At 41.1% G+C, this 14,477-nt stretch overlaps 2 protein-coding genes across 2 annotated transcripts; both read left to right on the top strand.

Annotated features, from left to right (window-relative positions):
* Nucleotides 1-899: 899 nt before the first annotated feature.
* Nucleotides 900-5,049, top strand: slc48a1a (solute carrier family 48 member 1a). Its single transcript, XM_069704187.1, has 3 exons — nucleotides 900-1,218; nucleotides 3,004-3,171; nucleotides 3,291-5,049. The coding sequence occupies exons 1-3, from the start codon at nucleotides 1,089-1,091 to the stop codon at nucleotides 3,425-3,427; spliced, it is 435 nt and encodes a 144-aa protein (XP_069560288.1). The 5' UTR covers nucleotides 900-1,088; the 3' UTR covers nucleotides 3,428-5,049.
* Nucleotides 5,050-6,011: 962 nt separating this feature from the next.
* Nucleotides 6,012-13,172, top strand: LOC138624172 (solute carrier family 26 member 9-like). Its single transcript, XM_069704152.1, has 18 exons — nucleotides 6,012-6,136; nucleotides 6,351-6,490; nucleotides 6,616-6,726; nucleotides 6,873-7,048; nucleotides 7,145-7,309; nucleotides 7,393-7,545; nucleotides 7,926-8,008; nucleotides 8,122-8,269; nucleotides 8,350-8,463; nucleotides 9,369-9,446; nucleotides 9,558-9,653; nucleotides 9,742-9,848; nucleotides 9,934-10,003; nucleotides 10,097-10,189; nucleotides 10,269-10,409; nucleotides 10,534-10,779; nucleotides 11,695-11,749; nucleotides 12,065-13,172. Exons 1-18 carry the CDS (start codon nucleotides 6,012-6,014, stop codon nucleotides 12,220-12,222), a joined length of 2,259 nt encoding a protein of 752 aa, XP_069560253.1. The 3' UTR covers nucleotides 12,223-13,172.
* Nucleotides 13,173-14,477: the final 1,305 nt, after the last annotated feature.

The raw sequence follows: 14,477 nt of genomic DNA, 5'->3' as shown, positions 1-14,477 counted from the left end.
GAGGAACAACAAATAACTTCCCAGTTTGCAGTCAATTGCCTTCATTTAAGCAAAATTTATATTCTTGCCCCATGTACAGTGGTGTGCAAAAAAAATAAAAAATGAAGCGCTTTAGATGCTGACAGAAGAAGACAGACGGCACTGAGACATCCTAAATTCACAGAATAATTGTGGAAAATTCTCCAAGATGCTTGGAACAAAGTGCCTGCAGAGTACCTTGAAAAACAGAGAGAAAGTAGAAGAACTGGTGGTTTTTAAAGAGTTTTAAAGGGTGGTCACGGCAGATATTCACTTTGTTCAGTTTTTCTTTTCAGTTAATATTGTATCATTAAAAAAACATTCATTGCTTTACTGTTGTCAGCATCCACACTTTACTTGTAGTGCTTCCAGTTTTTGCACAGCACTTTAATCTGCATCTAATTATACAGCTCCATCAGGTTGGAGGTCGGAAGCTGCTATTCCTCTTCCCTCCGCTGGGGGCGGTGTGGCAATGAGGTCAGGGTTTCCTCGGTACAAAGATATTTAAAGAACATGTGATAGATGACTTTTAAAGAACTAATTGTACGTACACCCGAGTAATTCGTCGTTGTCGTTGTGTTTTTAATCAACGCATCATCGCCAAATATGTTTTATTCATCGCGTGTGAATGTGAGGTACGGTTAATGTCGTCGTTAAAGAGACGTATAGTCGGCGGCTGAAGACGGTGAGCCGCGGTGTTGGTGGTATCTCCATCGCAGCACGTCATCTTTGTTGTGTACTTCAGATAAGCGCTTGTTATTTTGACGCCGCTACTTCTTAGCTAGAAATCTAAAGTGTGTCGGCGCCGCGTGTGTTTATCCAGCTATATCGAAAGCTGTGTTTTTTTAATTTTATATTATTATTATTTATTTTCTTCGCGTCTTTCTCCTCCCTGGCTGCATTTAATTTCGTCCCCCCACCCCCTGTCGTTAAGCGTATTACATAATGTGTCGGTAAGCTGTAGCTTCATATCACAGTCTGGGCTGAGATAAACAAAAACAAAACAACAAAATATTTATTTTATACTTCTGTTACAAACGTTTGGGGGTCGGAGCTGTCGGTAGTTTACAATGGGAACCGGCAGGATATACGTTAGCGTCGGATACGCCACCTTCGGGACTCTGATGGGACTCTCGGCTTTCCTGGTCTGGAACATCGCGTACAAACAGCCATGGACGGCGGCCATGGGAGGCCTGTCGGGTACGTTTAACACACCTGTGTAGCACCTGTGCATTTTATTTGTGGCTTTTTGTTTTTGTTCCCCCCCCCCCTCCCCCACGTGACGCAGGCCTGCATTAGTCATCCGATAAACATGTTTTCTTCCGTCATCTAAATGTATTGTCACGTCACTGACATCTTTACAAAACACGATTTCATATTTGGTTGCTTTTTTTGTTTTGTTTTGTTTTGCTTTGCGTCAGCTGACTTACTACTTACCAGCGGTCACACTTCTTCTGCATACGATCAGATTTATAGCTAATCTGCTTCTTCAGCATCACTTTTTTTTTTTTTTGCATCCTCCATAAATAATAGCAGCCTCAGTAAAAGTCATGTGGACCTCCACACAAAGCCTGACCCATGCGTGAGTTGTTTTTTTTTTTTTTTTTTAAAGCTGTTAAAACGAATTATGAGTCGAGAGAAAATCTGATTAGAATATATGTTAGTAGTAATTGTTGGAAAAGTAAATACTTAAGTCTTGATTTGGAGCCTTGGATTTAAACCCAACTACGCCGCCAATGTTGGCATGATATTTTTCAGTATAAAAGTAGAATTGTCTGTATTCTGCTGAACCAACTATATTAAAGAGACACTGAATAAAGTCAAATCTGTTTTGGTATTTCGTGGATTGCAATTTCTTTGTTACTTATCAGCCAAAATATTCAGCGACCGCTGATGCACCTGCAACTCGAAAAGCACTCGGGAATCACAAACCTCCTCCAAGGCCAACCGTCCGCTCTCATATAATATACAAATCTGAAACTGCAGCCTGGATGTATTTCCAAAACTATAAAAAGAATAAATATGTTGTTAAAATACACTCGTTCTGAGTCGAAGCCTCACATCTCTGCTACACGTTAATCATCTACCTTTAAACTGAACATATTTCATATGCAGAACACATCATAACATCATCACGTGAATGTTGAAATATCAAATGCTTAGACTGAAATGATAACGCAAACATGGCAGCTTGTTGTCAGAAGCAATTTTTCCTTACGAGAAAGATGTTTTTTTTGTTTTTTACATCCGTGAAATGTAAATTCACGTTCTGATTGTGCTGATGTTGCAGTTGCTCCGGTTCTGGTTCCCCCCCCCCTGTGATTCCACCGTCCCCGACTTCTGCACCGTAACTGCTTTCGTTATTTAGTTTGAGCAAGCACACATATTTATCCCAGAGGATTACGGGTAGCTGTGAATGTGGATTGGTATATGGAGTCATTGTATTTCTAGAATTGGCTATTTTGAACTTTACTACAGTCCACTGGATCATAAGATTCTTGGCATTTAGTAGATCAAACAAATCGAGCCTTATGCAACGCAGCCGCCCCGTGATTTGGATCTGCTCCAAATTTGAATGGGTTGCCCCATTGCCTAGCCTGTGTTACCCTAACCTCTGAAGAATGAAAAATTAACTGGTAGTTTTTGTGCAATCCTGCTGATAAACAAACAAACAAACAACTAAAACACACTGAAAACATAACCTCCTTATAATCTAATGACTGTGCATATTTTCTATTTGTTGTTGTATCATAGGAGTTATTTAGGGAAAACTTGAGTTTTGAAATGTTTATGTTCCCCCCCTCCCCCACACTAGTTTCTGATATTTAAATACTAAAACGAGCAAATGAATCTGCATCTGAGGTTGTAGCTTGACATTCACGGGGGACTTTTTTTTTTTTTTTAACTTCATGCTGTTGTTACTTGGATGTAGTTTGTCATTTGATTACAGTGACTCAAAAATAATGCGCGTTTCTCTTTTGACAGGGGTTTTAGCGCTCTGGTCTCTTGTCACACACATCATGTACCTGCAGGACTACTGGCGCACCTGGCTCAAGGGCCTCAAATTCTTCATCGGTGTCGGTGTGCTCTTCTCAGTTTTGGCCGTGGGCGCCTTCATTGGGTTTCTGACTCTGGCCATCACGCAGAAGCAATGTAATCCTCTCCATTCTGTTCCGATCTTATCACGAGTTATGTTCAGGAAATAGACACTCGCCAACAATTCAGCCGCTCCTCATGCGAACACTAATCATCTTGTTTATTGTGTCCCACAGCTCTCACTGACCCGAGGAGCCTCTACCTGTCCTGCGTGTGGAGCTTCCTGACCCTCAAATGGTCTTTCCTCTTGGCCTTGTACTCGTACAGATACCGCCAGGAGTTCGCGGACATCAGCATCCTCAGTGATTTCTAGTCGGTGCTGATTTCAAAGACTGCAGTGGACTTCCATTGGTCTTAGGCTGCCAGCGGGAGTTGGTCAATGAGCTTTTGTAACAAAGAGGAGGAAAAGCAAACATGGCTCGATTTAAAAAAAAAAAAAAAGTCATCTGACTTTCACAACATGGAAGTGCACTTGTTCTTGCTTGACAAGCTCTGTATTTGCATTGCTACCCGTTCTCCTGCTTTTAATGACCCACATATTACAGTCCTGTATTAAGTCATGACTCCGAACCTCTGAAGACTGGAGCTGCTTTAGAAAGAATTACTCAAGGCCGATTATGAAGAGACGTGCACATGACTTTTTCCAGACAGATTTTTATCTCGGGCTCGGTTTATTCTAAGACGGATAAATATTTAAAAGGAAATTCCCGCCATGACGAGCTTTTTAATCTCTTGATCAGTTGTTCAAAATGAAAGTAAAATTACTCTTTAACGCTGAAATCCTCAGAACCAAAACTAAAACCTTTTACTACCTGAAACCTCCCTAATACTAGTTTTACCGTGTTTGATTGGAGTGCTTGATTTTTTTTTTCCGCATCCAAAAATAGCTTTTTAATAGTTGGAGCGTTGAAAAAGTGCTGAACCACTAAATGCTGATATTTTATTTTTTTTCCAACTAGTCCCTGTCTTATTGTCCTCAAATGTTTTTGCATCCAGTTTAGCAATTAACATGTTTTTAGAGGTTCAGTCACCGATATGAAGAGTTGCACTCTGATTTGAAACTCTTTTAATAGAGATGTTAAAGGAGCAGTTTTTAGGATTTAAGGTGTCCATTGACAGAAATGAAATGCATCATATTCATAATTATGTTTTCATTGATGAATAATGCGATCATTGTGTTTTTGTTACCTTAGAATGATCCTTTAAAGCGTGCTTATGGAGCAGGTCCACTTCCATGGAGCCCGCCATGTTGCACTGCCATGTTTCTACAGTAGCCCAGAAGGGACAAATCAAACACTAGCGCTAGAGAGGACCTGTTGTGAGTTTTACAGCCATCAGAGGATGATTGTAGAGGTAATCAGGTTGTTTAATCTACAACCTCATGGTTAGATGGCACTAAGTTATATACACTGCTCCTTTAGTGGATGAGGATTAGATCCTTTATTCTCATTTCTTTTCTTAAGAACTGAAAAAGTCGCTTGAAGAGAAGGCATGTGTGGAGTTTGTGCTCTTCCTCTTTTCTTCCACCAGGGGGAGACATGCTTTTTCTGTCAAGAGTTCATTTGACTATTGTGACATTCCTCTTTTTAGAGAAAACACAAATGGATGTAATGAATATTTGCACTTTAGGCTCTGATATTGACGCCATTGATTTGCACACAGATTCTCATACATTGGAACAAAATCATGTTTTTCACATAATCATTTCTGTCTCACCTTTTCAATGTTAAAATATATTCATATGTGTCATTTATTTTTCAGTTAGTTGAACTGCGTAGGTCCAGATAAACTCGGCTTTGTAACTGCTTTAGGTCCACCTTTTACCCTAAAACATGTACAATTTGAATTTTTGTTGATGAGCGAATGAATGCGAGATGGTGGATGCTACATGTGAATAGAAACTGAACCCATTAAAGATGCATTTATTGTTAATTACACCATGTCTTCTTAATGAATCGACAGTTTTAAGTCATTACACCATTTCCCTCCAACTCTCCATGTACCAATGTTTGTCATCTTAAGCACCGCCCAGAAGGTGTACAGGGTCTTGAGCATAGCTTGATAAGTGATCAAACAGGTGGGCGACGCACACGTCTGAGCCAAATGCCTGCAGACGTTGTGCTCTAACAGTGAGGTAAAGTACCGTCCTCTCACACTTTTGGGTTTTGGCTTTAACTTGTATAGCTGCACTGCTTCTAAACGGCGCCGGCTTTGGGATGGATGTTTTGGGATTTTTACTTGCAACATTTAGACTCTTTTATCAACACAGTAGAGTATTGTAGGAATTTCATTTTTTATTGACAGACCCATTTACCTAATGCACCATGTTGACTGAATGTTTAAAAATACCATTTTTTTTTAATATGTATTTGTATTCAGTATTGTCAACAGGTGTTCTCTTGTTAAATGGTAAAAGTAAGTCTGTTTTGAACTCCAGCTTTATATCCAGCTGTGACATCTTGTACATTAGTTCCAAATGGTTTAAGTGTTCACTAGATAGTAAAGTAGCCATGTTGTGTTGGTCCATTCTATTGTAATTGTTTACATGGTAGACTTAATTTTGAAAAGAAAAAAAAGACGGCATGCAGACTATGATTGAGGACATAGTACACTTGTGCACGTGCTTTAAAATTGAAGTGTGGATCAAATGCTTTCAGGAGCCCTCGGACCTGCTGGCTGGTCCTTCGTCCTTCATCAGATGTAAATGTATATGATATAAACGTAAAACAGTGCAACCCTGAAGATCCGGGCTGCATAAACGTATTGCTGAAGTCATGTTAAAGTATACTGAGTTAATAATATTGATGATGCTTTTATGATTTGATCGATGAGTAATTTTATGGAAATGTGAAAAAAATATTTGACACAGACTTGATATGTTTAAATGTGTTGTAGCCATGCACCAGGAACGCCCACGATACGTGATTGACAGGCAGGCGTATAACCTACCAGACTTTGACAGACAGTTTGACAAGAAGTCTCGTCAGTTCCCCGTTGGAGAAACAGTGAAGAAACTCTTCAGGTGCAAATTTACCATCTTCCTGCACAGTCAACATGAACAACATGTCTTCATATCACACAAAGTCTGCCTGTGACAAGCTTTGTGCTGTGATCAAACAGCGGAGAGCGCTGTAGCTGTGACTCAGTACAAAGATTGAACGTGTGTGATGGACTTTCACAAAAAGAACAGGCAGGAAAAAAAAAAAACGGATCTCTGTCTTGTTTGTTTCCGTCAGATGCTCGCTGCCAAGACTGAGGGGCTTGGTATTCAGACATCTGCCTGTGCTGAGCTGGCTGCCCAAGTACAAAGTGAAAGAAAATCTACTGTGTGATGTCATCAGCGGGGTCAGCGCTGGCACCATTCAGGTTCCCCAAGGTCGGTCAATCCTCCCCTGTCTGATGCTTCTGTATAAAAGCCTCCCACTGACGCTAGTTGCCGTGCATAACATCGTTTTTGTGTTACATTTTCATGATTCATTTGACAGTTTCTCTTCTTTACAGGGATGGCGTTTGCCCTCTTGGCAAGCCTCCCTCCTGTCAATGGTCTCTATTCCTCTTTCTTCCCCCTCTTCCCATATTTCTTCATGGGCACCGCTCACCAGATGGTCCCAGGTAAATCAGAGTGATTTATCTACGGCAATTTTCTATGATGACAGTGATAAGTTGCCGGAGCCGCGCTGTGCTGCACTCAGCCTGACTTTGCCCACTTTGCAGAACGGCCAAGAAAATAGATGTGACACACTACTTTCTATGTGCAGGAACTTTCGCTGTCCTCAGCATAATGGCGGGAACAGTGTGTCTTCGGCTGGCCCCGGAGTCAGACTTCAGCCGTTTCAATGCCACTCTTAATGCCACAGTCGTGGACACGGACGGGATGACGGGGGCTCGGCTGGGAATATCTGGATCTCTATCCTGCCTCACCGCAATCATACAGGTATTTGTACCACAAAAGCTCTTTTAATGTGAAATTTGAAAGAAATGTAAGTATAATTTAAAAGTGACACGGTGATGGTGATTTCTGTCTGCACAGATTGGTCTTGGCTTCATGCAGTTTGGGTTTGTAGCCATCTATCTGTCAGAGTCCTTCGTCAGAGGCTTCATGACGGCTGCAGGACTGCAGATCCTCATCTCGGTGCTCAAGTACGTCTTTGGCATCGAAGTGCCACCTTATAGTGGTCCGCTGGCCGTTATATATGTAAGTGACTCGCATATTGACGTCAATACATTTTGATAAAATTATTTTTCAGTAACGTATGTCATTTAAATCTTTTTATTTAGACTCTCAGAGATATCATACGCGGCCTACCTGATACCAACGTAGCCTCGTTAGGGTTCGCTCTGGTCAGCAGTGCAGTTTTGATTGTGGTGAAGCAACTGAGCTCCCGCTTTCATCACAAACTTCCCTTCCCCGTTCCCATGGAGATGATCATTGTAAGTAGTTCGTTGTTATTGCTGTGTTGTAAATGACATACCTTCCTGCTACGTAGCCAAGATGGCGACCGTTTAGGGTGGAAAGTGTCCAGCTTTTCATGCTTCTTTTTTTGGACCGTTTTAAGCGCATCATCCTGGTACTCGTAGTGCGCTGCTGGTTTCTGTACTTGACAGTGTGAACGCACTTATATGCACTCAAATAGTGAGTGTCGGTACACAAGTATCCGATTTGGAACACGGCACATCTCTCTGAAGTTAAAAGTATGCAAAAAAATGTGTCTAATTTGATGTCGCTGTTGCACTGATTTATTTATTTTTGTTCACTCATGGACAGTCTGAGGTTGATAGTGGTAAATGATTTATCTTCCTGTTTCACTCAGGTGGTGGTGGCCACAGTCATATCCGGCCCTCTGCATCTTTCCGAGATCTATCGCATGGACATCGTCGGAGAAATCCCTCTGGGGTAAAGCTTAAGATGGGAGGGGGGGGCTTCTCTAAAAGTTACTCATGCCTTTCCTTTTTATTTTTAACATTTTTTTTTTTTTTTAAGATTCATTTTTTCAATATTTTTTCCAGATTCCCATCACCAACCCTTCCGACAGTGAGTCAGTGGGACGACATGCTGAGCACAGCTTTCTCCCTGGCTATCGTGGGGTATGTTGTCAACTTGGCTGTAGGCAGGACACTGGCAGCCAGGCACGGCTATGATGTGGATCCCAACCAGGTAGAAAGACGTTGGCAGCTCTTTCACCATTTAAACATTTTACTCCCTTTTGTCAACGCTGGACGGATGTTCTTGTACAGGAAATGTTGGCTCTTGGATGCAGCAATCTGCTCGGGTCCTTCTTTAACATCCACGTGATCTGCTGTGCTCTGTCTGTAACGCTGGCTGTCGACAGTGCTGGAGGAGCGTCGCAGGTGAGTGCTGGAAGTATTCTGTAACTGTAACTAAGGCCAGTGGTGGAAGAAGAATTTTGATTCTTTAGTCAAGTGAAGGTAGTAATACTACGGTATAAAAATACTTTGTCACGAGGAAAAGTCCTGCATTCAAAATCCAAAGTGTCAGTACAAGAGTATCAGCATCAAAATGTACCTATATTACCTAAAGTAAAAGTACTCATTATGCTGAATGGCCAACTAATGGTTTGATCCCTTGGTCGTCCTGTGTGTGTGTGTGTGTGTGTGTGTGTGTGTGTGTGTGTGTGTGTGTGTGTGTGTGTGTGTGTGTGTGTGTGTGTGTGTGTGTGTGTGTGTGTGTGTGTGTGTGTGTGTGTGTGTGTGTGTGTGTGTGTGTGAATGGGAGGCCAACTGTAAGTGCTTTGAGACCGCTGAGGTGATTTAGCTCTTTCTAAGTGCAGACTATATGTCATTTTACCCTTTAATTACTGCTTTATTAATGTGGACATCACATCAATGTGGCAGCTGCAGCTCGTTTTGTTGACTTTATATACTGCTGGGTAGCTTAATGTTTGATAATGCAGCGTCATTTATTAGTTGACTTGTATTTCATATTGGTAATCTGAATCTGCTAAATAAGTGGCAACTACAGCTTTAAAATAACTCTAATAGAGTATAAAGTGCAATATCTTTATCCAAAATATAGTGGAGTAGAAGCAAAAGTATCAGTACAAGGAAATACCTAAGTACCAGTACATGAACATTTTATTTAAGTATATTAATTGAGTAAATACACTTAGTTGCATTCCTCCAATGACTAACGCCAAGTTTTGCTTGAAATTAGTAGAAAAATCTAGTTCGGACTGTGAGAAAATAATAATACTTCAAACTGCTCACTACCTTACTTTTGTTGCTTCCACTTGTAGTTTGCCAGTCTGTGTGTGATGCTGGTTGTAATGGTTACCATGCTCGCATTGGGAGCCCACCTGAAGCCACTTCCAAAAGTAGGTGGACATAACAGTATGATACTTTACAAGAAAATACACAAAACAGGTAAACGGGAAAAAAAACAACCTCAGCTTGATTCGTCACCCACGTCATGTCTGTTTTCAAAGTCCGTGCTTGGAGCCTTGATCGCAGTCAACCTGAAGAACACGCTCCTACAGCTCTCTGATCCCTTTTACTTATGGAAGAAGAGCAAACTGGACTGTGTAGGTCAAAGCCATGGATGCAGTACTGAAGTACAATGCAGTGTTGTTTTGCAACTTTTATCTTACTCCGTTGTTCCTTGTCTTGCAGTGTGTGTGGGTTGTGTCGTTCTTGGCCACATTCTTTCTTAGCTTGCCGTATGGAGTTGCGATCGGAGTGGGATTTTCCATCCTGGTGGTGATATTCAAGACGCAGTTGTGAGTAAACTCCATGCAGTACGCGGTATTTCTGGACCAAAGTGTAAAGTATTACTCATTTTCAACTGTGTTCTTTTCCTCGTAGTCGTAACGGTTCAGCAGTGGTTCGGATCGTAGATACAGATATCTACAGAAACCCAAAGGTGTACAGTCAGGTATGAGAAGTATTTTGTTTATTTTTGACATTTTGGATTATGTTAGAGGACTTGCATCTCATTTTTTTTTTTTTGTTTGTATTACCTCCACAGGTCATGTCAACACCAGGTGTGAAAATAGTGAACTATTGCTCACCACTGTATTTTGCAAATGCTGAAATATTTCGCCAGAAGGTCATCAAAAAGGTACGCTGTGAAAATGATGGTTAGTCAGACGTTTATGTGGCATATGGGTGTTAACATATGCAACCATGTTTGTGTCTAGACCGGGCTGGACCCTGGAAAACTCATCCTGGCCAGGCGGAAGTTTACAGAACAACAACATAGGGAAAAAGCCAAAGAGGAGAAGAAGGACAAACAGACAAGAAGGAGGAAACTCGGCTCTTTGGTTAACATGAAGGCTCAGGTGGGATCAAGTGCATATGAAATATGATACATGTCATTTAGGGGTCATTTAACTGTCAATATTTTCCCTTCAGATAAAGGGGATTAACCCGTGACTTTCTGTCTATATTTCCCTTAAAATCTAGACCATATCTCAACTTGAACTGCAAGATGACTTCAATATGAACGATGGCGGTGCCAACAAAGCTGAACCTCCCGCGAGTACCATCAACTTCCGCTGTAAGGACATTGAGCTGGGCGAGCAGGCGCCTGACCGAGAGCCCACTGTCCCGCTGGAGACCCCGCCCCCTCCCCCGCCCTTCCACACCCTCATCCTCGACCTGGCAGGGGTCTGCTTCATAGACCTGATGGGCATGAAAGTATTGATAAAGGTTATAAACCTAAAAAAAATATATATATATATATATATATATATAATACAGGCTGTAAACAAGTGGCTTATACATTGTTTTTGTATTTTCTGTATTTTAGTAGTGTCAAAAAAGGTTTAATAAAATCAAATAAGAGGAAAATGAAGAAGGCAAGTTTTCTCTGACAATTTCAGAGCTGAAGAGGCAGAAATACTGCTAGTACTAATCAAGGACTTTGTTCACTAAGCACTCACAGGCTAAAAAAAGTATCAGTATTTCCCAAATTTAGCTTGTTCTAATTCAAATAACATTACATGTAGAAAATAGAATGAGAGGAATTTTTCTTAACGTCCAACTGGCTTGTCAGTATTGATAATGTAGCCTGAAAGTTAGTAAGAGTTGAAAGAAAACACACTTCTGGATCTGTCATACTGCTATACTCACCATTTGCTGCTTGGCGACTAATTTAATTAATATATTTAAATGGCATCAACATTACGCATTTTATGTTGACAGTTGATATTAGTTGGAATAAATTTGCTGACATTAAATTGCCGTCTGACTGACAAGAATAATCAGGGTGAAATGAATCATTTAAATTTCTGATGTTGATATTTTCAGGCCGAGGAAACGGAGACAGACAAATAGCAAGAGAACAATCTAAATTAAATGTGTAAATTAAAGTGTAAATAATAGAAAAAGAGCTACTATCTTTGATTGGACATATTTTTGAATGGTTTTTTTTTTTTTTTTTACAAATCTAATTTTGAATTCTTTTGTGGCTGGATGTTTGTCTGATACGAGAGTTGAACTCTGACATTTCTTACGCCGCCTTTTTTTTTTTTTTTTTCTAGAGAGCATTAATAGTGTGGCTTTGTATAATCATACTTTGTTCAACATGTCCGTGAACAGTCTTCTCTTTTATTTTCCGCGCAGATGAACTCGAGCTACGCTACGCTGGGCATTGAGCTGTACCTGGCTAACGTTCAAGGTAAAATCTTAAAATGACCTAAATGCGTTCTCACTTGTTGGTTCACCTGAAGGGTTGGCGTGGCAACATGAAGTAGTCATTCATTCAACACTGATTTAATTAGGTCTGTGAAGGACACGGGTAGAGTACAACTGTAAGTTTGACATCACAGCTGTAAACACTTGTCCTTTATGTCCCAGTGAGATAAAGAGATGATGCTCAATAACTGTAATTTATTTTGCCTGACTACTTTAAAACCTTCTCTTATTCTTTTCTCGGCGGGTGTTTAACTGTGTGTAAGTCTTTGTGTAATATTTGTTGTGTTTCTACCTGCAGCCCAGGTGTGTGAGGACCTGGAGGCTGGAGGAGCTTTTGACGACGGCCATATTGCCCGCAGTAGTCTCTTTCTTTCCGTCCACGATGCCGTGGTGTTTGCTCGGCCGACTTCTGAAGAGAGCAGTCTCCTCAAAGATGGGCCCCACTGCATTAAATAACCTTATCATTAAAATCCTTTTCATAACATCGCATACAAACGCTTGCGGTTTAAACGGTCTAAGGTTAGGGTTACAGGGAGAGATTAGGAAGAGGAGAAAAACTAGATTTGTTATGAAAAATTCCTCTTTTTAGCAGAGCTTTTGACACCTTATCTGGTTAAACAAGGGTAAACAGAAATATCACACACACAATGTCACGCTGCATATTGTGGACTGCCTGACAGATTTACTCTCTTTTATTCTGCCTAATGCCTCTCGTTGCCTCATGAGCACGGGTGGCCTTTTCAGGCAGGACGCACATTTCTTTCAGTGGGATTTAAAAGGTAATATGGTTAAAAAATTTGCGCATTTGACCATCTTGAATTTTTAAAATTCATAAAAGTAGATGAAGTATGTGTCATTTTAAAGTGAGCAATAAAGCAGCTATTTAAAAAGTGGTGGATACTCAGAGTGATTTAGATCCTGGGGGGGGGGGTTAATATTTCTCAGCGTGTCCGGCGAATGTTATTGAAGGTCTCGACAGGATGCTGTGCAACCCGCTTGAAGATCTCTTCAGAGTTACCTCCAGCACACAGTTCAAGCTGAGCATGTTGTACCACCACCGCCTTTACTGCATGTTGTGTCAGTGTTGGTAGCATCACGTTGTGTACACGCCTGTTTGACTTTGAATATGTGAATTGACTTTGCTGGCTGCAGGCAGAGGGAGAAAAACAGGGACTTACTCTTAACATTAAAGAGGAAGAGGGTCTGGAACAGGCGCGCACTAGTTGATACAAAAATATCAGTGTTACCTAAAATTTATATTCATCATGAAGCCACGTCTAAGACTATTATTACTTTTACAGGAAATGTTTTGAGTGCTGCGGGAAACATGAGCGGAGGAAACATGCCAAAGATAAACAATAACATCGACTGTTACTGTAATTAAAATGTTTTATTTCTGAAATGCACCCTGTACTTGATCTTGCATCTTCTAGCGGACAATCAGTCATCTAAACAAAATGTTTTGCTTTGTGATCGGTCACAGATATCAGTACTTCCCTCCACTGGCAGAGGGTGGTACGTACCAGCACAACAGGAAGTAAGTCCAGAGCAGATAATGAGGGGGAACTCTGAGGCTCAGTGTTCCCACCTCTCTCCCAATAACTGTGGAGGGAACCTGCTGACTGCGCAGTCATACAGAGCTGCTCCTGTAATTAACTGAGAGAGTGCACGGCCACAGCTGTGAGGTACAACCAGCTGAGCAGTCTGGCTGAGTCCCTGCGGAGCCAAGACACTGCGAAAGGCTAAACCTAAATGAAAGGAAGATTACTAGTATCAGCACTTTCATGGCTTTGTTGTCTCGCAGACTCTTTTAAGGAGCTACGGTCTTCATATTTTTCCACGAGGCAGAATTAAGCTAGAGGAACCATAATAAAGCTCCTAATTGTTGCTATTTGCACCAGCAGAAACTGTAAGAAAAAGAAATATGCGGGCCAGCTAACTTGTGTTGGTGTAGCAGGTGCTTAAAGGCCTGTGGTGTCGAGCCTAGCGGCGGGCTGTCAGCGGTGTTGGTATGCCTGTGATGCATGAATGGATTTATGAAGCTATTAAGAAATCATCCTAAGGTATTCTGGCACACATCTGCTCCTCTGCTCCCCTTCGTCTCTCCAGCAAATTGGCACCACGAGTGATTACAAGGTTTCTGTGGCCATCAGCTTTAATTTGGAGCCCTGGGAAAGTCTCTCAACACTTAATGTGTGTGTGTGTGTGCGTGTGTGTGTGTCTGTGTTTAATTTCATTAACTGCAGCTTTTGCTTCTCTTTCTTCTCTCCCTCTTTGTTTTCAGACAGACTGCTTGAACTTGATTTGATTAATTTTAATCAGAGACGCATTTTGATTGACAGAGTTAGTTTGACCGTAGTTTGGTACGTGGTTATGAGTCATGATGACACGCTGCGCTGCCTCTTATGTCTTTAAATGTTTGAATGTGTAGGAAAAGACAAGGTCGTTTTGCATTTTCCATCCCCATTGCACTCCACATAAACATCAGCTGTGTCCCAGTTACAAATTATATTCTGTGTACACTCAAAAAAGTCAGTGATTTTGATGCACGCTACACTCCCATAATGCAATGCCCCTAAGAAACAACCAAAAAAATTATAGCACAGCAGTGTTTTTTTTTTTTTTATAACTGTGCCTCATAGCTTCCATGCAAGATACCCGCCTGTCATTCAGTGTCTTACTCAAGAACACTTCAGCATGTGGACCGAAGG

This window comes from Brachyistius frenatus, unplaced genomic scaffold, assembly GCF_029030835.1.
Source record: "Brachyistius frenatus isolate BFR_SWC_R1_liver_20210118 unplaced genomic scaffold, ASM2903083v1 Contig_50, whole genome shotgun sequence".
Classification (NCBI taxonomy): Eukaryota; Metazoa; Chordata; class Actinopteri; family Embiotocidae; genus Brachyistius; species Brachyistius frenatus.
This window is presented reverse-complemented; position numbering and strand designations above follow the sequence as displayed.